The sequence below is a fragment of the Pan paniscus genome, chromosome 12 (assembly GCF_029289425.2).
Source record: "Pan paniscus chromosome 12, NHGRI_mPanPan1-v2.0_pri, whole genome shotgun sequence".
Classification (NCBI taxonomy): domain Eukaryota; kingdom Metazoa; phylum Chordata; class Mammalia; order Primates; family Hominidae; genus Pan; species Pan paniscus.
Window position 1 is genome coordinate 100208647 of NC_073261.2, and position 23467 is coordinate 100232113.

A 23467-nucleotide genomic window follows, 5' to 3' on the forward strand; every position below is an offset into this window, starting at 1 on the left:
GAGTTACTGTAGCTGAGAGCAAAATTTCTAGGATTCCTGCAGCCCAGGCAGGAGTGCATGTGAGAAAGTAAAACAGATACAACCTCTTCAAGGGAGAGTTGACAATAATAATAACTGCCCTGCAATTGGGCCTTCCCACCCCTTCCTAGGCCACAAATGAAGGCTGCATCTTGGAACACAGCAAAGGAGGAAGCGACACTGCCAGGTGAGAACTAGGATTTCTCAGGGGCAGTGTAAGCAGGGTGGATTGAGGACGGTGTGGCAAAGGGCCTCCTGGCAAAGTTCTGGAGAGAAGCCTCCTCTTTCTATACCCAGCCCACACCAAAGGGTAGGAAACAGGTTTTTCTAGGGTAGCCATTGTTAGATGGCTGGGAGACAGTGGAAATGTCAGAGAGCAGAAAGCATAGCACCTTATCTTGCTTTCCAAGAAAGCAAGAAGTTTCACCACCACCAGTCCTTGACTCGGTTTCTCTGAAAATTCCTTTTCACATTATCACACATTTAATTATCATGAGAGTCACGCCTTGAAGGGATTGCCATGGGTGGGCTTGGTATCCAGAGGGGAGGGCAGCCTGCAGAAGTTGGGCTCAGTATCCACTCACCAGCCGCAAGCTCTTTCACAGGAAGACAGATGCTTCAGAGTGAACCACACACGGACCCATGTTCCTGCAAGGGAGCTGACGCTGTGTGCTTGAACCCACCAGATGAGCCCTGGCCCAATGCTCTGAACTCTTCCCGCCTCCCGGAGCTCAGCCCTTGAGAAAGGCAGGCTTATATTTCCCTTAGTGACACTCATTTATCTTACAGCTCACCCCTTCTCATTTCTAAAGTATCCAGCAAGAATAGCAGGAAAAATTAGCTAAAGGCACCTAATGAATAAGCCTGCCTTTGCTCCAGAAATAATCGATAGATATCAAAGTGCGGAATAATTACAAGTAAACTTTCTCAACCAGTTTTTAACTACAACAATACATGTTGTGAATGAATATATTTGATAAAAATGGTTTTAATTGACCTATTCAGCGATTTCTGATTATTTCTTTTTCAATAGTTATGAAGAAAGGATGACTTACTTGACAGGAACCTCTGATCTTTCAAACATTGGAGATGAAGGGCAGAATTTGGTTTGTCTTTTCAAGTTTAGGAAAAGATGAAGTTAATTGGTCCCTCTTTCTTTAACCTTTAAAAAAATCAATATAAAATGTAAGTTTCTTAACCATATCCATGTATAGAGGCATTGATTGATATGAGCACGTTGTAAGAATAGGTTATAAAAATTTAAAGTTTAATATAAATTTCTATCAATTAATAAAGTTTAATTTATATTTAAAAATGAATACTAGAAGAAAATCTTTTTGAAGACACCAAGATATCTATCTGGCTGAATTAACTTATGGAATTCACAAGAGGAAGATGACAGGATTCTGAGAAATTTTTAAACTAGATACGTGAAAAAAGTCTGATGAATCGGTCTTTGTTAATTATGCAATTCATGGATATTTTTTATAAAATGGGACGGGGGCATTTTCTGTTAAAATAAAAATGGTTATGCTATCACGTACCGTTGAAAACACTTTTCTTACAAACGCCATGCCTTCACTTAATGATTAGTGTGAATATTTGAATTGTGTATAAATTGGCCCAAATGTTTCTATAAGTGGATTCATTATACTTTCAAAGGGAAGCCACCAATTCAGCAGGGCCATTGCAGTGTTCTCTTTTTTTTTTTTTTTTTTTTTGAGACAGAGTCTTGCTCGGTCACCCAGGCTGGAGTGCAGTGGCGCAATCTCGGCTCACTGTAAGCTCCATCTCCCAGGTTCACGACATTCTCCTGCCTCAGCCTTCCGAGTAGTTGGGACTACAGGTGCCCGCCACCACGCCTGGCTAATTTTTTGTATTTTTAGTAGAGACAGTGTTTCACCGTGTTAGCCAGGATGGTCTCGATTTCCTGACCTCATGATCCGCCCACCTCGGCCTCCCAAAGTGCTGCGATTACAGGTGTGAGCCACCGTGCCCGGCCCCATTGCAGTGTTTCTAAGCCTCACACTCACTCCAGCCCTGTAGGAGGCAGGTGGTGACTAAGACAGGGCAAGCTCTGCCTTGCAGCATAGACATGTCTCAACCCCACTTCGTTTCACTTTCACTTCACTGATAGTTACAGTTTTCATTTTATAAATTACAAAAGTATCTTTTGGTTAAAAATCCAAATAATACTCTTTCACTTTAGAAGCAACAGGGTCCCCCTTTCTGAGTGCGCTTCTGTAGATATATGTGCTCTAATTTTCCTTCGCAATTGTTTGCACATACTCAATGCATGCTCTGCTGGTAAAAACACAGAATTACACTGGGCACTGTGGCTCACGCTTGTAATCCCAGCGCTTTGGGAGGCCCAGGTGGGCAGATCACATGAGGTCGGGAGTTCGAGACCAGCCTGGTCAACATGGTGAAACCCTGCCTCCACTAAAAATACAAAAATTCACCAGGTGTGGTGGCGCGTGCCTGTAGTCCTAGCTACTCGGGAGGCTGAGGCAAGAGAATTGCTTGAACCGGGGAGACGGAGGTCACAGTGAGCCAAGATCGTGCCACTGCACTCCAGCCTGGGCAACAGAGAGATACTCTGTCTCAAAAAAAAAAAAAGCCACACACAGAATTGACAGATGGAATGACATTAAGTTCTTGTTTACTTGGCTCTCACCATAAAACAAAAAAACAAAACAAAACAAAAAAGACAGGACTGTAAAAGAAGGCTTTGGAGACAAAGGTAAGAAAACTGACACTCAGCAGCAATTCCATTTCTAAAAAGATGGCTTTAAAAAATAAGTGGGCCAGGCACAGTGGCTCACGCCTGTAACCCCAGCAGTTTGAGGGTCTGAGGTGGAAGGATCACTTGAGCCCAGGAGTTCAAGACGAGCCTGGGCAACATAGGGAGGACCCTATCTCTACAAAAAAAAAGAAAAAGTTAAAATTAGCCAGGTGTGGTGGCACATGCCTGTGGTCCCATATACTCAGGAAGCTGAGGTGGGAGGATTGCCTGAGCCAGGGAGGTTGAGGCTGCAGTGATCACACCACTGCACTCCAGCCTAGGCAACAGAGCGACACCCTGTCTCCAAAAAAAAAAAAAAAAAAAAAGAAAGAGAGAGAGAAAGAGAAGTGGATGAGTGAATAGATAACGTGCACAAACAATGTACATTCCAGTGTGTTTATGTCCTCTAAAAAGAGACACCTAGAAAAATAAACTAGGATATAGCCATACAAAGGAACACCATGTAGTCATTAAAAATGATGATGTATAGCTACACCTACTGATAAGGAAAAATATTTAGACTATATTGCAGTGGGATAATTAAAGAATCAGAGAGACCGAGGGGTTGAGGAGGAATTATTGAATTATTTAGATGCACCGACCCAGTCGGATTAACATTTAAAGGACACAGCCTTGAACAGAGTTAAGCTACCTTTTAAGCATTTTGTGGGGCGAGGGGAGATCTGTGCAGGGGGAAGCCTATTATAGAAATGAGAAGCAAAGACAGTTATTTAACTGAGACATGCATTATATTATTTTTTACTTTTTAAGGAACAACATATTTTATGACTTGAGATTATCTGTCTAGTGACCTTACAGCTGCACAGCTAGAGAAACAGTCTTCACAATGCCTGGGAAAGGGAGAGAGAAGGCTCACTAGCCACAGAAAAACAGGCAGTTAATTTTAAAGGACTCCAGCTCTTTCTCTTCTTCAGGGGGAATTGGTTTTTTTTTTTTTTAAACATATAACTGAGTTTTTGCTTACACATTCTTTAATTTCTTTTAATTTCTGTTCCATTTCCCCCCTTTGGTGCTTTTCATAACAAAGGTGTTAATAGAAAGCACCACTATTTGCCACCTCTTCGCAGAGCTGAGCTCTTTCTTCTACTGGCAGTGGCTGATATTTGGTTAATGCCATCAGCTGCGTGGCAGTGTGTCGGGTTACCACTGCCTCTATAGTTGACAAATACTCCTAATTACAGGGGTAAAAGGCAAGGGAGGATGAGGCAGATTCCAAGAATAAACAAAAACCCACCAATGAGGTTTTTGAATCTTTTAAAGGTTGAGAACCATCCTCTAAACAAGGAATCCGGGGATTATCTGGAGCAAGTCTGAACTGGAACGTGGGCTAACTTGCGCATTTTAGCTGTGATTTCTATGACAGCTCGGCCGTTATTATCTTTCCAGTCTTTTATGTCTACATTTTTTTGACATTTGTGTCATTTTTGCGATTATGCTTTTTTTAGTTTTTTTTTTTTTTAATTTTCATTATAAACTGGATATCCTAAGAGTTCCCCTTGCTTTAGAGGAATTAGAAAGAAGGATGGCTTGATTGTTCCTAACACGCATGCTTCTGTCTATTTAGCTGATATGCCCGTGCCGACACACCCGTGCTCCACAGTTCCAATATAGGCCAAAGGGTGCTTTCCAAGCATCTGGAGCCTCTAGCTGATGCCAAGAGTGGCTTAGAGTAGAGAATCGAGAGAAAGGGTTTGGATCTGGTAAATAGGAGTCGTTCTGGGCGTTTCTGCATAGAGTTTTGTTTTTAGTCTCATCATAATACTGTTGCCCTAGGCAGGTTGTTTCTCCTACTGCCTCTGTGAAAGCTTTTTTTTTTTTTTTTTTTAACTCAGGCGATACAGTACTTTTCAATTACGGAGGTTTTAAACAACCAAACACTGGTTGAGGCGGTTGGTTCACTGGCAGGGTTAGGCGAAGTAAAGTTATCTTATGGCATTAATTTTTTTGCCTCTCATGGCCACTGGTCCCCTATATTAGTTTCTCCACATACATAGCATAAGGAAATTTCCAAGCTGCCAGATATGTTTTTAGCTAGTTGAGCAAGTAAATTTTTGGTTGATGGGAAAGCTCAGGCACTGACTGATCAAAATGTTTATAGAATGACTTATGGACCCGGAATTGTGGGGTTGGACACATTTGAATCCTTCTAGTCTTTTTGACAATTAGTAGTGGAACTCCAAGGCCTACTCCTTGTCTATCAACTCATAATAGTGCTGTCTGTCCTGTAGACCAAAAAGGTAGCTCTGGCTTTAAGATAGTAAAATTTAAAGGATTGCATGTTCTTGTCTTACAATTTGGTTTGGTTGACATACTACTTAGCAGAGCAATCCTTCCTGAATATAAGTGTTGGAGATGTGTTAGTGTAGACCACCGAATGTTACAGTCTGGGCATCCGATTTGTAGCTCTCCGTACAAGTGTTTAGGGCTGCTCTTGCTAAGCCTCTCTTGTGTTAAACCATTGCAGACTGTTTCTGGTTGTATGTGTAGGTTTCTAACTTGGTTCCCGTACATTTATAGTAGGTATGGTACAGTAGAGTTTTAACTATGGTATTCCTTACCCAGGTAGTAGGTACACAGTGTGGACATCCTTCTAGAGATTTCTCCCCTTCTAGTATAGGCAGAAATGGTAACGACAACAGTGTATGTAATAGAAACATGCTTATACTATACATGGGCATGGCAAACCTTCCTCTGGGCATAGACATTTGCAGCATTTGCAATGATAACATAACAGCAGAGCAATCAGTGTTGACAGAATTGTAAGTAGGCTTATAAATTGTATCCACATTTACTTATCCGGATATGGTCCTCTTAGCTTCGACTGTGCGTAGACTAGTCAGCTTCCAGGATGTGACTAGAGCAGAGCTTGCAGGATCCTCAAGCTTCAGCTGTGCACAGACTGACCATCCTCCGGTGTGGTCAGAGCAGGCCAGTTGTCCTTCTTACCGGTGGTTGGGTTTCGCCGTAGGACTATTCGGGTGGGGCGATCTGGGTCTTGTTGGTTAATCCCCTGGTTATCGTCGGGAGTCACTGTTGCCACTGGTTTCTGCTGGCTATGGTGAATCCAAAGTGTGACACCTGCAACTTTAACAGCAGTGGAAGCAGACATGATTACAATATGAGACCTATCCTGTGTGGGTCCTAGAATGGTTGGATTCCATTATTTTAGCTTAAACAAAATCCTTAGGTTTGAAAGGGTGTACTGGGTCTGTTAGACTTATAGGCATTTTTCTATACCCAGTCATGCATTCTTACATGGCCATACTTAAAGTCTGCATTTGCCTTCTTAAAGTTAATTCTTCTAGTTTACAGAGATTACCTTTAATCTGTCTTATGATGGGTGGGCGGGTGGCCGGCCGAAAAAAATCTCATAGGGCGAATACCCAGTTTGTTTGGTGGAGGTGCACCTGACTTGGAGGAGGACCATGGGCAAGACCTGATCCTACTTTTGATGAGTTTTTTGACACAATTTCTTCAGTAGCTGTTTGAGTGTCTGGTTCATGCGTTCCACCTTCCCTGAACTCTGTGGTCGATAGGCTGTGTGCAGTTTCCATTTGATCTTTAAAAGTTGAGTTAGCTGTTGTACAACTTCTGCCACAAATGCAGGACCATCGTCTGATCCTAGGGTTAGAGGCGACCCAAACCTTGGTATGATGTCTTTCAGTAGCACCTTTGTCACCTCTTGTGTCTTTTTAGTTCTGGTGGGGAAGGCCTCAACCCACCCCGAGTAGGTGCAAACAAACACTAGCATATACCGGTAACCTCCTGCTCGAGGCAACTCGGTAAAGTCTATAAGCAGGTTCTCACAAGGCACAGCTCCTACTTCCTGAATTCCTGGAGGTTGAGTAGGTCCTCGTTTTGGATTACTCCGGGCACAAGATAGACATTGTTCACAAACAGCACGGGTCATGGCAGAGAGCCATGGCACATAGAGATGCCAACCTATCAAAGTCTCTAGAGCTGTCCTTCCAATGTGTGTTTCTTGATGGATCTGCTTCACAAACCTTGGGGCTATTGTCTCTGGGATGGCTAGCCTCCTGTCAGAGCCACCATCCACCTTTAATATATTTTTTTGTTTCCTGACCAAACCAAGCTTTTTCACTTGAAGAGTAATTGGGTACCTCCGGCAAAGGGGGCTCTATAAGGAGAGGCATTGATAGAGGTCTTTCTTCAGGTAAAGCCTTGCTCATTGCTGCCCGCAGAGCCTCTCGGTCTGCCTTTCTGTTGCCCCGTGCTTCATAGCTTTTTTCAATTTGGTGTACTTTGTAATGAATGACAGCCACCTTTTCTGGAGCCTATATGGCTTCAAATAATTGCAAAATTTCCTCTTTATTTTTTTTTAATTTTTTTTCCTTTAGTAGTCAAAAGTCCTCTCTCTTTGTATATTGCCCCATGGGCATGCAGGGTTGCAAAAGCATATCTTGAATCAGTATATATGTTTACTTTCTTCCCCTTGGCCAATAACAGTGATCCAGTTAATGCTATTAATTCAGCCTTCTGAGCAGAAGTCCCAGAAGGTAAGGCTTGAACCTCAACTGCTGAGTGTTGGGTCACTACTGCATACCCTGCATATCGCACCCCATCTGTTATGAAACTGCTACCATCAGTGAAGTATTCAACATCTGGGCTCTCCAAGGGGGGTATCTCTGAGATCTTCCTGACTCGAGAACACTTCATCCACCATATTTATGCAACAGTGGGGAAGGTCCTGCCAGCAGTGAGGCAACCTACCGTCCTTCCAGTCGGGTTCCTCCACAGGCAGCAGGGGAGCTGGGTTCAAGGTATTTACAGTCTCCAGTGTTATCTGGGGATTTTTACACAGAAGCCCTTGATACTTTAGCATTCTACAGTTGGACAGCCAACGAGGTCCTCTTTGCTCCATTAAGGTGACTACAGCTTGCGGCACCCGAACTATTAACTTCTGACTTAGGGCTAGCTTGTTGGCATCTTTTAGAAGGATTGCAGTAGCTGCCAACGCCCTGAGGCAGTGGGGCCAACCTAAGGCCACCAAGTTCAGTCTCTTAGATAAGTATGTTACCGGCCAATGCTAAGAGCCCAACTGAGTTACGACTCCAACTGCCATTCCCTTTCGTTTATTCACACACAAAAAAAGGGCTTTTTAATATCTGGCAACCTTAGCGCCGGGGCTTGGATGAGAGCTTCGTTTATATCTTTGAAGGCCTTTTCCTATTCCTTTTCCCATAGGAGGGGCTCTCTTTCTTTTCCTTTGGTAGCCTCATATAAGGGCTTTGCTATAAGGGAGAAATTTGGAATCCAGATTCGGCAGAATCCCGCCGCACCTAGAAATTCCCTGACCTGTGGGTGGGCAATGCACATACAGCCTCCTTGCGTGCACTTCCAAGCCTGCACTGGCTTTGGGATACCATGAATCTTAGCTATCCAACCTGCTGAAAACAGACTTTTTGCCTTGTCCTTGGACACTTTGTAAACTGGCCTGTATTCACCATTTGGCTTCTGCACAGGCAGCAGAGGAGTATTCCAGGAGGACTTGCATTTCAGTATAATCCTATGTTCATAGAGCCGATTTAAATGTTTCGTTAGGCCATCAATTGCCTCTCTGGGTAGTGGGTATTGACGGACTTGTACCGGGGAACATAAGGGCTAGGCTCTACTACGACCGGGGGTCTGTTTGCAGCAAGTCCAGGGAGGTTGTGCTCAGTCCATACACCTGGTACCTTGAAAAGCATTGCCCGCATATTGTGTAGGTCCGCCTCCGGTAGCCTTCTGGCACACAGTTTATAGAGCCGCCATTTCTCAGTTCTTGAGACAGTTATAGTCAAAACCATTGCCTTAAACTTTCTAAACTCTAGTGTCATATTCTCTTTAGGTGTAAAGGAGATTTGTGCCTGCAGTTTCTGGAGTAAGTCTCTTTTCAACAAGGGCACTGGATAATTTGGCACATATAGAAACTCATGCTGCACTTTTTGTCCCCCAATAATACATCTCCTGGATTTGCAAAAAGGCCTCTTTTCTTTGGCCCCAGTAGCCCCTACGATAGTAGCACAGTTCTTTGTGGGGGGACTAATTGGTGAGTTACCACAGAGAAATCAGCACCAGTATCGACCAAAAAATCCATTAATTGGCCCCCTACTTCCATAGAGACTATAGGCTCCCCGGGGCCTAAAAGGATGGAGCCCGGTCTATCAGTCCTCTAAATTCTCAGCCCCCGCTAAGCCGATCAGATCAGGATCTGCCTTTGAAGCATCACAACTAGCAACCGAACGCTGCACTCGGGTGTTAGACCATTGACCATTTTCCTTATTCTTTTGACATTTATCCTTCTAGTGTCCTTTCCTTTTGCACTGTGCACATTAATCTCTCTCTAGCCTCGGCCGGCTTTCAAACTCCTGTCCAGACTAGCCTTTTCCACGTCTGTGTTCACGCCCACGTCCATGCCTCCTTGCAAAGCCAGCTTCTCTTCCTGTAAGGGCTGCTGCTAGTAAATTAGCCTTTCTTAAGCCTCCGATCAGCTTTCTTTTTTGCCTCTTCATCTCAGTTAATGTACACCTTGGTAGCCACCTTAATAAGCTGAGTAGCATTCACGCCTACGGAGCTTCTAACTTCTGCAATGTATGCCGGATATCTCCTTGGGCCTGTCTTACAAATGCTGTATCCACCATGTGCTGATTTTCAGCAGCCTTAGAGTTAAACGGAGTGTACAACCAAAATGCCCACAAAGTCTTTTTTAAAACTGGTTGGTGCTTTTATCTGCACCCTGGAGCACCTCTGAGATTTTTTTTAAATATATATATTGGTTACCTTTTTCTTTTACCATCCTTTAGCCTTTGGCAGAAGTGCTTCTCGGCAATTTTGTAGGGGTTGAAGCTGGACTGCATCATCTGGGTCCTAGTGGGGGTCCTTTTGTCCTCTTAAGAGGCATAAGCATAACTTGGGCACGGCCAGACCTGAGACGGCCTGCCTGACTTTTTTGTAACCTTTCACTTTAACTTCCTGGAGCTCTGATTTTTTTCTTCTGGGAGCCTGTATTTCTTTGAACTTAACTCCTTAGGGGCAGTTAGCCTTGGTAAAGGGGGGTAGATTGGAATGTAGGGAGGAGGGGTCTTTATTCCCTTCTGTGGTTCTTGCAAAACCAGTTTTCTCTTTCCTGAGACTTTTCTTTTGTCTCCATAGTTCCTGGCACAGCTGATTTTTACTTTCACTTTTGGCTTTTACTTTTCACTTTTTACTTGTGGAGTTACAAGGCTCTGTGACTTTCCCTTTAACTCTGTAGCTGCCAGCACAGCTGGTTTCTCTCGCCATGAGCTGCGAGCGTTCTACAATAAACTGCTAGGCAGGGCTGCATTCATTTAGCCATGAATCAATACAAAGACTAGGTCTGAATGCCCTGGTTGTCCTCCAACCCTAGTCACCACGTTAAAACACACGGCCAATTTCTCTGTAGTGCCTTCGGCCAGTCATCCAACACTAAAAGAGGGCTATTCTAATTCACAGTATGTCCTTCAATTTTGAGCATCCAGTTTCATCTCATAATCACCTCTAAATCCTTTTTTAAAATTTTTTATCATGCACTCCAAAGGAGTTGGTTTCGACGCTTTTCCTCCCATTTCCTCCCTTGCGGCGCACTTTCACTCTCACTTTTACTCTCGGGTCCACCAGACTGGGTCCTATTACGGGAGTTTTGGACGCTGCTTAGCCAGGAAAGTGCCTTCCCCTCTCACAGCTGCTGCAGCGGTGGACCTGGTCCTATCAGCCGTATACAACGTTCTAGGTCTGGTTTCCCCCACACTGGCCTCGGAACACAACCCGCGCTAAGGGATCTGTGCCTCCCCACGTCACTCCCCGCGTTGGCCTCTCCCGAGACCATCTCTTTCACACACTTTCACACACCTCCCCTGCCCCAGGACTCCTCATCGGATGAAACAGACCTCTCCATGTCCCGGGTGAGCCTAGTTAGGCTCCCACATTCACACACATACACACACCACTCCTACCCCAGGACTCCTCATTGGACGAAACGAGCCTCTCTCATGTCCCGGGTAGGTTCACACGCACATACCCACTCCCAGTTCACACGCGCCCACACACTCCCAGTTGGGGTGGCAAGAGTGCCAGCAAGCTCTTCCTTGCTGCACTTGCCGCTCTATCGGCCTATTTTCTCCTTTCCACCTTATTAGTGGGGACACAAGCTTCATCCAAATTGGCAGGCCATTCCTGCCGCCCCCAGCCACTCTGGGTTGGATTAGTGATTGGTCCCCGGGAGGTGATCAAGCTCCCCTTCGTCCCTATGGGACGGGCTCTCCTGCCTTGGGCCTTTTTTCCTTACCGTGGTTCCTGAAGTGCTGGCATCGTCCTGCAGCCCCGTCTCCGATTCTGTTGCGCTGCCGGGCAGGGCACTGGGACGCGGGAAGAGCCAGTCTCCATCCAGGTGAAGCTCCCCGATGGCGCGCCTTGGATGCCGGGTCTCCCCGAGCCCCAGGGCCCTAAGTCCCGCAGGCAAAGGAGACAGTAAATCTGTCGTCTCCAGTTCCTGTACGGGCCACCAGAAATGCAGTGGGATAATTAAAGAATCAGAGAGACCGAGGGGTTGAGGAGGAATTATTGAATTATTTAGATGCACCGACCGAGTCGGATTAACATTTAAAGGACTGAGCCTTGAACAAAGAGTCAAGCTACCTTTTAAGCATTTTGTGAGGTGAGGGGAGATCTGTGCAGGAGGAAGCATATTACAGAAGCGAGAAACAAAGACTTATTTAACTGAGACATGCATTATATTATTTTTTACTTTTTAAGGAACAACATGTTTTATGACTTGAGATTATCTGTCTAGTGATCTTACAGCTGCACAGCTAGAGAAACAGTCTTCACAATGCCTGGGAAAGGGAGAGAGAAGGCTCACTAGCCACAGAAAAACAGGCAGTTAATTTTAAAGGACTCCAGCTCTTTCTCCTCTTCAGGGGGAATTGGGTTTTTTACATGTAACTGAGTTTTTGCTCACACATTCTTTAATTTCTTTTAATTTCTGTTCCAATATAGCTAAGTAAAACAACAGCATTCCAGAACAGCATTATACTATGCAATTTTGGTCCCTATGTAACCGAATGCAGGTGTGGATGCTTGCTGCTTGCAGAGTCCAATTAACAAGAGCAAGGTCTGGTAGAAAGAAAGTGATTTCATTATCCAAAACTAGTAAAGGGGCCAGGCGCAGTGGCTCATGCCTGTAATCCCAGCACTTTGGGAGGCCAAGGTGGGCAGATCACCTGAGGTCAGGAGTTCAAGACCAGCCTGGCCGACATGGCGAAACCCCGTCGCTCCTAAAAAATACAAATATTAGCCAGGCGTGATGGCAGGCACCTGTAATCCCAGCTATTCGGGAGGCTGAGGCAGGGAGAATGGCTTTAACCTGGGAGGCGAAGGTTGCAGTGAGCCAAGATTGCACCACTGCACTCCAGCCTGGTGACAGGGTGAGACTCTGTCAAAAAAAAAAACCTAGTAAAGGGAAAGCAGCCAGATTCCCATCCAAAGCAACCACTTCAATTTTTGAGGGGAAGGCAGGGGTTTAAAAAGGGAAAACTTGATAAGCAAGGTATTCAAGAACTGTGGTAAATACAACATATGTGTGTCTTGTTCTGGTGGCTCTCCTGGGTCCCAGTCCACCTGGTGTGTGGGCTGGCGTCATCTCAACAATGGCCAGGTTGTTAACTAGCTGCCTTGAAGTCATCTCTGGAATTTTGCAGCTGGGTCTCCAGGCTTGGTCTGTCTGTCTCAAGATTAGTCCCTGGAAGTTCTAGGAAGGCACAATTAGATACTAGTATACAATTAGATAAATGTGAAGGGAGTATATATCGTGAGAAAAGGAGGGTCGTGGAGTCTGTTTTAAGGCTAAGGGAAAGGGTTTCTACAGTTTGCTTCCAGGTTATGTCTTGAAATTCAAGACAAAAAAAAAAGTTTTAAAATGCACTTTGAAGTTAAGCTGCCTGGTGACACATTTGTCCATACAAGTATGAGCGCCTCGAAAGGAAGAGATATCAAAGCATTATCAATGGGTAAGTGGGTATCTCTACTTGATTTTTCATTTTTTTCTACTCTATATTATTTGAGTTGTTCTTTGGCAATGAGCATTTTTTATTATATATACATCATGAACTGATATTAAAGTCAAGCTGATTAACGTGTCCATCTCATCTTGTGTGTGTGTGTGTGTGTAATCAGATCCCTCGGACTTATTCATCCTATGTAACTGCAATAAGCTTTTGTTTTTTCTTTTTTTTTGAGACAGGGCTCTCTCTGTCACCCAGGCTGGAGTGCAGCCTGGACTTCCTGGACTCCGGTGATCCTCCCACCTCAGCCTCCCAAGTAGCTGGGACTACAGGGATGTGCTGCCACATCTGGTTAATTTTTTCTTTGTTGTAGAGACAAGGTCTCACTATGTTGCCCAGGCTGTTCTCGAAAACCTGGGCTCAAGTGATCCTCCCACCTCGGCCTCCCAAAGTGCTGAGATTATAGGTGTGAGCCACCTCGCCCGGCCAGCATGTATTTCTTACATTAGAAAAAAATAAAATGAGAATCAGAAAAAATAAAATGAGAATCACTTGAACCTGGGAGGTGGAGGTTGCAGTGAGCCAAGATCACGCCATTGCACTCCAGCCTGGGCTACAGAACAAGACTGTTAAAAAGGAAGGAAAGAAGGAAGAGAGGGAGGGAAGGAGGAAGGGAGGAAGGAGAGAAAATGATTTTGGAAAAGTTCTCTTTAATATTTTGCATATTTAAAAGTATAAACTTGTGTGCTTGCTTTTCATTCCTCAAGAAAGACTAGCATTTGAGAGGCCTGGAGAAAAACACAACTGAGAAAGGCCAGGAGGAGAGGAGAGGCTCTGGAAAGGGGGAAGCAAAAAGGGCAGGAATTTTGGTCTGTTTTCCTGGTTGCTGTAGCCTCAGCATCCAGAATAGTGCCTGACACATAAAAGGCACTCAATAGAATAAATAAATGAATAAACTATACAGAGTATAGAAAGAACATGCAGTTACTTAGAATCAGATACCATCAGAAGCAAACAACCGGGGAATAGGGGGAAGTTTGAACGAAAGATGAGGACAAATAAAAGGCTCTACTGCCAAATGATTAGTTGGTGGAGCAGAGGCTCTAATTACAGTGAGAGCCTGGTTTAACTGTGGTATATACACACAAGGGAATACTATGCAGCCTTAAAAAGGAAGGTAATCCTGTGACAAGCTACACTAGTGGACCTTGAGGACCTTATGCTGAGTGAAATAAGCCAGTCACAAAAGGACAAATTCTGTAGAGGCTGGTTTCAAACTCCTGGGCTCAAGCCATCCTCCTGTCTCAGCCTCCCAAAACGTTGGGATTACAGGCATGAACCAGTGCAGCCATTTTCAAATGTACAGTTTAGTAAGATACATTCACATTATTATTCAACCAATCTCAAGAACACTCTTCATCTTTGAAAATGAAAATTGTATCCATGAAACAACAACTCCCCATATCCCTGGCCCCAAGCCCCTGGCAGCCATCATTCTACTTTCTGTCTCTATGAACGTGACTACTCTAGGTCCCTCATGTCAGTGGAATCCTACAGAATTTGTCCTTTTGTGATGGGTCCTCGAGGTCCACCTGTGTTGTAGTATGTTACAGGATTGCTTTCCCTTTTAAGGCTGCATAGTATTCCCTTGTACATATATACCAATTTATCTGTATTTTGTTTATCCATTTACCCGTCAATGGACATTTGAGTTGCCTCCACCTTCTGGCTATTGTGACAAATGCTGCTATGAACATGAATATACAAACATTTTTCCAAGCCCCTGCTTTTTTTTTTTTTTTTTTTTTTTGAGACAGAGTCTTGCTCTGTCGCTAGGCAGGAGTGCAGTGACTCGATCTTGGCTCACTGCAACCTCTGCCTCCCGGGTTCAAGCGATTCTCCTGCCTCAGCCTCCCAAGTAGTTGGGATTACAGGCACGCACCACCACGCCCAGCTAATTTTTGTATTTTTAGTAGAGACAAGGTTTCACCATGTTGGCCAGGATGGTCTCGATCTCTTGACCTTGTGATCCGCCCACCTCGGCCTCCCAAAATGCTGGGATTACAGGCATGAGCCACTGCACCTGCTCCCCCTGCTTTCAGTTCTTTTGGGTATATGCCCAGAAGTGGAATTGCTGGCTCATAGGGTAATTCTATGTTTAATTTTTTTAGGAACTGCCATGCTGTTTTCTATAGCAGCTGCACCATTTTACATCTCTACGAACTGCACAAAAGAATTCCCATTTTTCCACATCCTCACCAACCCTTGCTATTTTCTGTTCTTTTGATAGTAACCATAGTAATGGATTAATGGATGTGAAGAGGTATCTCATTGTGGTTTTGATTTGCATCTCCCTAATGATTAGTAATGTTGAACATCTTTTCCTGTGCTTATTGGTCATCTTGTTTGGAGATGAAGATATTCAAATTATTGGCTTTTTTTTTTTTTTTTTTTTTTTTTGAGACAGAGTCTCGCTCTGTCGCCCAGGCTGGAGTGCAGTGGTGCGATCTCGGCTCACTGCAAGCTCCGCCTCCCAGGTTCACGCCATTCTCCTGCCTCAGCCTCCTGAGTAGCTGGGACTACAGGCGCCCACCACCACGCCCGGCTAATTTTTTGTATTTTTAGTAGAGACGGGGTTTCACCATGTTAGCCAGGATGGTCTCGATCTCCTGGCCTCCTGATCTGCCCGCCACAGCCTCCCAAAGTGCTGGGATTACAGGTGTGAGCCACTGCGCCAGGCCTATTTGCCCATTTTTAAATGGGGGTTTTCTGGGTGTGAATTTTAGTTCTTTACACATTCTGAATATTAATATAATTCAGATATATGGTTTGCAAATATTTTCTCCCATTCCATAGGCTACCCTTTCACTCTGTTAATTGTGCCCTTTGATGCAGTTTTTAATTTCGATGAAATCCAATTTAATCTATTTTTTCCTTTGTTGCCTATGCTTTTGGTGTCACATCGAAGAAATCATTGCTGAATCTGATGTCATGTATTTTCCCCCATGTTTTCTTCTAAGTGTTTATAAAACTATAGATTTTAGCTTTTATCTTTCTTTAGGTCTTTGATCTGTTTGAGTTCATTCTTGCATAGGGTGTAAGGTAAGGGTCCAACTTCATTATTTTGCATGTGGATGTCCAGTTTCTCCAACGCCATTTGCTGAAAAGACTGTCCTTTCCCCCATGAATGGTCTTGGCACTGTTTTTGGCAATGTTGTCAAAAAGCATTTGATGGCCGAGTGCAGTGGCTCACACCTGTAATCCCAGCACTTTGGGAGGCAGAGGCGGGTGGATCACTTGAGGCCAGGAGTTCAAGACCATGATGGCCTGGCCAACATGGTGAAACCCTATCTCTACTAAAAATACAAAAAAATTTAGCCGGGCTTGGTGGTGCATGCCTGTAGTCCCAGCTACTTGGGAGGCTGAGGCAGGAGGATCGCTCGAACCTGGGAGGCAGAGGTTGCAGTGAACTGAGATCGCTCCGCTGCACTCCAGCCTTGGGTGACAGAGTAAGACTCTGTCCCAACCCCCACCCCACCCCAAAACAAACAAACAAAGCATTTGACTATATATGTGAGGATTTATTTCTAAGCTTTAAAAAAAAAACTATTAACTCCAGACTTTATTCAGATTTCACCAGTTTTTCCATGAATGTCCTTTTTCTGTTTCAGAATCCAGTCCAGGATATTACATCACATTTAGTTGTCATGTCTCCTTAACCTCTACTGATCTAGACAAATTCTCAGTATTTCCTTTTTATGACTTTGATAGTTTCAAGTTTTGAGTATTGGTCAAGCATTTCATAGACTGTCCCTCAGTTTGGGTTTGCCTGTTTTCTCATGATTCGACTGGATTATGGGTATTTGGAAAGAATACCACAGAGGTGAAGTGTACCTTGATTACATCTTAGGAGGCATGTGCATCCACACGGCAGCACTGATGATGTTAACCTTGATCACCTGGTTAAGCTGGTGTTTGCCGTTTCTCCACTGTAAGGCTGCCTTTTTCCCTTTCCATACAGTATTTACTGGAGTTGAGTCACTAAGTCCAGCCCACACTCAAAGCGGGGGCGGGGGATGCTCCACCTCCTGAAGTCAGGAGTATCTACGCGTATTATTTGGAATTCTTCAGTAAGGAAGATGTGTCTCTTTTCCCTTCCCTTAGCTGTTTTAGAAACTATTTTTACCTCGTCTGTAGGCATCTTAGATACTTAGTTTTGCTTGTTTTTGAAACTTTCCTGTCAATGATCATGACAGGAATATTTTGCTATTAAGAGCAATGCTGCTGTGAACAGGCTTGTACATATTTCCTGGACTCATGTGCAAGTTTCCTTAGGGAATATTCCTAAGAGCAGAAAAGCTGGGTCACAGACCTTGTGTTATATTCAGATGTACAAGATAATGCCAGACTGTTTTTCTTTTTTTGAGACGGAATATCGCTCTGTTGCCCAGGCCGGAGTGCAGTGGCGCGATCTCGGCCTCCTGGGTTCACACCATTCTCCTGCCTCAGCCTTCCGAGTAGCTGGGACTACAGGCGCCCGCCACCACGCCCGGCTAATTTTTTTTTTTTTTTAATTAGAGACGGGGTTTCACCGTGTTAGCCAGGATGGTCTCAATCTCCTGACCTCGTGATCCACCCGCCGTGGGCTCCCAGAGTGCTGGGATTACAGGTGTGAGCCACCGCGCCCGGCCCAGTTGCCAGACTGTTTTTCAAAGTGGTTTTGCCAATCTGCATTCTCACCAGCAGCATATAAAGTTCTAATTTGTCCACATCCAAGACCAACACTGGTATTCTCAGTCTTGTTAACTTTTGCCATTCAGACAGGTGTATTTCATTACGATCTTAATTTGTTTTTCCTGATTACTATTAAGCATCTTGTTATTTACCATTTGCATATCATTTTCTAAAAATTGTGTTAAGATCTTTTGCCTTTTTTTTTTTTGAGACAGAGTCTCACTCTGTCGCACAGAGCTAGAGTGCAGTGGCGTGATCTCAGCTCACTGTAACCTCCGCCTCCCGGGTTCAAGTGATTCTCCTGCCTCAGGCTCCTGAGTAGCTGGGATTACAGGCGCCCACCACCATGCCTGGCTAATTTTTGTATTTTTAGTAGAGACGGGGTTTCACCATGTTGGTCAGGCTGGTCTTGAACTCCTGACCTCATGATCTGCCTGCCTCGGCCTCCCAAAGTGCTGGGATTACAGGCGTGAGCCGCCGTGCCCAGCCGAGTGGTCTTTACTCTTATTGATTTGTAGGAATTATTTATATATCCTGGATCCTTTTAAAGCTGTATCTACTATATTTGCTCCACTTTTAGTTTGTTTCTCCACCACTCTGTATCATCACATGAAGAATAAAAGTTCTTATTTCAACACAGGCAAATTTATAGATCTTTCATGATTAGTATTTTCAATGTTTTCTTCAAGAAATCCCTCTCTTCCTTCAACCTAAGGTCACAGGGTTATTTTTTTTTTCTAAATTTTAAGGTTTTTACATTTTATATTTAACTTATCTATACCTGATTTTTGTGATATATATGTAAATATAATGGTTTTCGTATTAAAAACTCACATTATAATTACCAAGGAAACCATGGGGAAACGATGCTGGGACTCTCAAATATCCTTTTAAGAGGTTAGCACTAGGTCTCCTGCCCAATCTGTCCCTGAACTACAGGGTGATTTTGATTCCCAGTAACTTTCATAGACCTAAGCAACAGTCACACAAATGTCCATAAAAAGAAGCTAGTGTTTCTTTAAACACTCGCATCCATGTTATTTTAGTACAGGGTAGTTTTCAAAAATCTGAGAGGATTTAGAGTAGTTGATCAAAACAAAAAACTTCTTTACACTTTATTTAAATCCTAGCTAACAGAAGCATCTCCAAACAGTGAAATAAACATTCTGCAGTTCAGCAGTGGGGAAAACAAAATGTGTTATTCTAAAACAGGACTGTCAGGCTGGGCGCAGTGGCTCACACCTGTAATCCCGGCACTTTGGGAGGCCGAGGCAGGTGGATCACCTGAAGTCAGGAGTTTGAGACCAGCCTGGCCAAGATGGCAAAACACCATCTCTACTAAAACTACAAAAATTAGCCAAGTGTGATGGTGGGTGCCTGTAATCCCAGCTACTCGGCAGGCTGAAGTAGAAGAATCGCTTGAACCGGGGAGGCAGAGGTTGCAGTGAGCCGAGATTGCGCCACTGCACTCCAGCCTGGGCAACAGAGTGAGACTCCATCTCAAAAAAAATAAATAAATAAAATAAATAAATAAACAGGATTGTCTTTATCTTCCCAGCAGCCTCAGCATTGACCAAAATAGTTAGAAGTTATAAATGAGTAATTAAAGGCAAAAATCTGGTCCTAAGCCAAGAGACCCACCCTCCCCTGACCAATAAAAAATGAGGTAAACAGTTCTCCAATATTTCTCCACTTTATTAACGTTGACCACCATATTTATGTATCTAAACATTTTTTATAAGTTTTCAGTGGTGTTTAGATTCTGAATTATTTTTCCATAATTAATTAGGCACGTTGGTTTGTATTTTATAGAGAACACATCTTTAGGACACAGATAAGAACAAGTATAATTTGCAAATATTACAAAGATGATTTCCAAATCTCAGTTGACCTCTTTCCCAACTGCAAACACTCATTTAGTCTTTAGTGACAACAGAGACCAAAAACAACCACCCACACAACTCATGTGAGATTCTGGTGGCTTAGAAATCCCTGAAAAAGCAGTAAACTGATTATTGAAAAGCTCAGAACACTGGCAAGGCTTAAGTGCAAAGTATTTAATAGAAGGCCACAAGAACTGTTTTCCTAAGAGGAGCTAGGAACTACAAATGTCATTTAGTAATGCATTGAAATGGCATTGCCTAGTGTGAGTGTTGCACAGAAACTTCAGGTCACTTCTTCTGGATCTATTACTTTGGATAAGCTTCCACTATCATAGCATGGCCCTGTAAAGAAAACAAAGTCCAATTAGAGCAATGAATGGTGATGAATCCACCTAGTACAGGGACAGCAGAGAACAAGGAGAAAAGTACAGGCTTTGGAGTGGGATCCTGGCTCTGCCAATCAATCACTGTGTGATCTTGGGAAAGTTTGTAGTCAGTCTAAACTGGAATTTCCTCTACAAAATGGGGCTCATAGTGTCTACTTCATAGAGCTTTTGTGGGCATCACATAACATACAGTATATTTGTATATGTGTGTATATATACACACACATATATATTTATATACATTCATATATACATGTATACATATAGGCATCAGGCTCTGTCTAGTACAGAATCTAATTCCTAGTGATGCTCTACAAATGGATGCTGTTAAAATGAGAAATCCAGGGGCTTTTTTAACTGTATAAACATAAACATGATACAGCAAATACCAATAAAAGTAAGTTTCTAGAAGGGAAAACTGAGGCTCTGAAAGGTTAAGTGACTCACCCAAATCACAAAGCTATTAAGGTAACAGGGCCAGGATTTGAAACCAGGTCTAGATGATTCCAAAGGCTGGGCTTGTCCCTTCTTCACTATTCTACACAGGTTAAGATAATGATCTGAGGGACCACAAAGGGAAGAAGTAGAATATCTTCCTTTTTTTATTTTTTTTATTTATTATTTTGGAGACCATGCCTCGCTGTTGCCCAGGCTGGAGTACAGTGACGGGATCTCAGCTCACTGCAAGCTCCGCCTCCCGGGTTCACACCATTCTCCTGCCTCAGCCTCCCGAGTAGCTGGGACTATAGGCGCCCGCCACCACGCCCGGCTAATTTTTTTGTATTTTTAGTAGAGATGGGGTTTCACCGTGTTAGCCAGGATGGTCTCGATATCCTGACCTCGTGATCTGCCTGCCTCGGCCTCCCAAAGTGCTGGGATTACAGGCATGAGCCACTGTGCCCGGCCAGAAGTAGAATATCTTTTATCCAGCACTATGCACAGTGCTATGTACTAGCTATGTCCTTAGTTTAGATGAGTCTGAATCCTAGCATAGAATTTTTAGACACCCTGTCTCTAAAAAACAAAAAAGTAAATAAAAGAAACTATTATTTACAAAGTGCCAAGTTGAACACTGCAGGTTTAAAGATTTGCCACATGGTCTTTGTCCTCAATCAAGTATACACTAGAGTTCAAAACAAACTGTTAAGTACTTGGCTTTTCTGCTTTTTTTTTTTTTGAAACAGGGCCTCCCTCTGTCACCCAGGCTGGAGTGCAGTGGCCTGAACACGGCTCACTGCAGCCTCAACCTCCCGGGCTCAGGTGATACTTCCACCTCGGCCTCCCGAGTAGCTGGGACTACAGGCACCCACCACCACGCCCAGCTAGTTTTTGTATTTTTAGTAGAGATGGGGTTTTGCCATGTTGTCCAGGATGGTCTCAAATTCCTGAGCTCTAGCAATCTGCCCACCTCGGCCTCCCAAAGTGCTAGGATTACAGGCATGAGCTACCACACCTGGCATGTTAAGTACATTGAAAAGGCACAAGCAGACAAAAAAAGAGCAGGGATAGGAAGGTTTGACTGACTTGGGGGTTGTCCTGAAAGAATTTATAATAAGGTAGAATACTCCTCTCTGGCTTGGTTATTTTATTTTTTATTTATTTTAATTTCTTTATTTGCTTTTTGAGACAAGGTAACTCTGTCACCTAGGCTAAAGTGCAGTGGTGTGAATACAGCGCACTACAGCTTCAACATCCCGGGCTCAAGCAATCCTCTCACCTCCCTCCTGAGTAGCTGGGACCACAGGTGCGTGCCATCATACCTGGCTAATTTTTGTATTTTTGGTAGAGATGAGGTTTTGCCATGTTGCCCAGGCTGGTCTCGAATTCCTGCGTTCAAGCCGCCCAGCTGCCTTAGCCTCCCAAAATGCTGGGATCACAGGCATAAGCTACCGCACCCAGCCCTCTCTAGCTTTATTTTAAACACACTGTTTTCATGTTCCATGTTTTTTCTTGCTCTAGATCAGATTTGGCAACACCTGGAGATACTTTTGGTTATGCCAACCATGTGTACCTGGGGCAGAGGTGGGGAGGAGCTTGTTGCTACTGCTATGTGATGGGTAGAGGCCATGCTAAACACCCTACAACACACAGCCCCCCACAACAAAGAATTGTTTGGCCCAAAATGTTAGTGCCAAAGTTGAGAAACCCTGCTCTAGATTCACCACGATGGATTTCTCCTCTGTCTCCAACCATGTTGGTATTGCTCACGTGGCTCTTGATCAAACAATGTCAAGTTTAATCTAGTTTCTCAGATGCATCTTATCTTCACTCTTCATGATACTATAAACTTCTAGAAGAAAGGTGCTAGGTATCATTCTTTGTTCATCCATAAAAGCATCCAGTATTGTGTTATTTATACTCTACATGCTAGATAAAGAATTAGGGAACACATACTCAAATCTGCAGACATTACCCTATGTGGATTACGCACTATGCTAGTGAGTAATGTGTACAAGTTATCTCCCTGGTAGAAGCCTGGCATGAAGAGATAGAGGGATCGCTCTAGTCTTAATGGACCATGGTTTTCTGTAGATGAAGTTACACAGATTAAAAAGCATTTCTGATCATAAAGTCCAAAATGTTCCAACTGATAAATAACTGACCCCTTGGTTTCTGCAAAGTCTCTGAGGAAAATCCATGAAAAAGGGCTTTTAAATGTAAGATTTATTTTATTTATTTTATTTTTGAGATAGAGTCTCTCTCTGTCACCAGGCTGGAGTGCAATGGCACCATCTCGGCTCACTGCAACCTCCACCTCCCGGGTTCAAGCGATTCCCCTGCCTCAGCCTCCCGAGTAGCTGGAATTACAGGCGCACACCACCACGCTAGGCTAGTTTTTATAATTTTAGTAGAGACAAGGTTTCACCATGTTGGCCAGGCTGGTCTCGAACTCCTGACCTCAAGTGACCTACCTGCCTCAACCTCCCAAAGTGTTGGGATTACAGGCGTGAGCCACTGCACCCGGCCTGTTTATGCTTTTAAATATTTATTCATTTTGATCAGGAACGGGAAGTTTCTGTAATCTAGAGGAAGAGAAAATCTGTTCACATCGGGATTAAAAAAAAAAAAAAAAAAAAAACAGGCCAGGCGCAGTGGCTCATGCCTGTAATCCCAGCACTTTGGGAGGCTGAGGTAGGCGGATCACCTGAGGTCAGGAGTTCGAGACCGGCCTGGCCAATACGGTGAAACCCCGTCTCTACTAAAAATACAAAAAAAATTGCCCGGGCTTGGTGGTGAGCACCTGTAATCCCAGCTACTTAGGAGGCTGAGACAGGAGAATCGCTTGAACCCGGGAGGCAGAGGTTGCAGTGAGCCGAGGTGGCGCCACTGCACTCCAGCCTGGGGGACAGAGTGAGACTCTGTCTCAAAAAACAAACAAACAAAAAACAAACTACGATCTTCCTTTTGGATTTTATTCCTAGAGTGAGATGCTACAGCAGTCAGGAAGTTGGGTCTCTAATGCAAGTGAAGTAGAAAGGAAAAAATCTGTCAACAATATATTTCCCCAGCTGAACAGCAGTAAGTTATCCAGAAGTAAATTAACTCCCCAGTTAAGGTATAATTCAGTTCTCTAGAAAGATAGTTTCTCTCTTGGAGAGATTTTATAAAGTCTTATGGTGA

General features: G+C 43.8%; 2 protein-coding genes and 1 long non-coding RNA gene across 5 annotated transcripts in view; 1 reads left to right on the forward strand and 2 right to left on the reverse strand.

Moving 5' to 3' along the window:
* ADGRF3 (adhesion G protein-coupled receptor F3) overlaps positions 1-1559 on the forward strand; it is a 41360-nt gene extending 39801 nt beyond the window's left edge. The window contains exons 13-14 of one of the 2 annotated variants that reach the window (XM_024927632.5): positions 150-205; positions 624-765. In XM_024927632.5, the coding sequence (XP_024783400.1) occupies positions 150-205; positions 624-645 (78 nt within the window). In that variant the 3' untranslated portion in view covers positions 646-765. Of the gene's footprint in view, positions 1-149 lie in introns of both variants that reach the window. The other variant, XM_003827056.7, reaches the window with a different exon arrangement.
* LOC103783060 (uncharacterized) lies at positions 1073-11312 on the reverse strand. Of its 2 annotated transcripts, XR_608573.4 has the most exons (3): positions 11130-11312; positions 5617-5908; positions 1073-1180 (listed from the first exon to the last, which is right to left on the reverse strand). It is a non-coding gene; the product is annotated as an uncharacterized LOC103783060 (long non-coding RNA). The 2 variants fall into 2 exon arrangements; XR_008624404.2 differs by lacking the exon at positions 1073-1180 and having other exon boundaries at positions 3534-5908.
* Positions 11313-19254: 7942 nt separating this feature from the next.
* HADHB (hydroxyacyl-CoA dehydrogenase trifunctional multienzyme complex subunit beta) overlaps positions 19255-23467 on the reverse strand; it is a 45602-nt gene continuing 41389 nt past the window's right edge. The window contains exon 16 of the mRNA XM_003827057.5: positions 19255-19802. Coding sequence (XP_003827105.1) covers positions 19767-19802 — 36 coding nt within the window. The 3' untranslated portion in view covers positions 19255-19766. The remainder of the gene's footprint in view (positions 19803-23467) is intronic.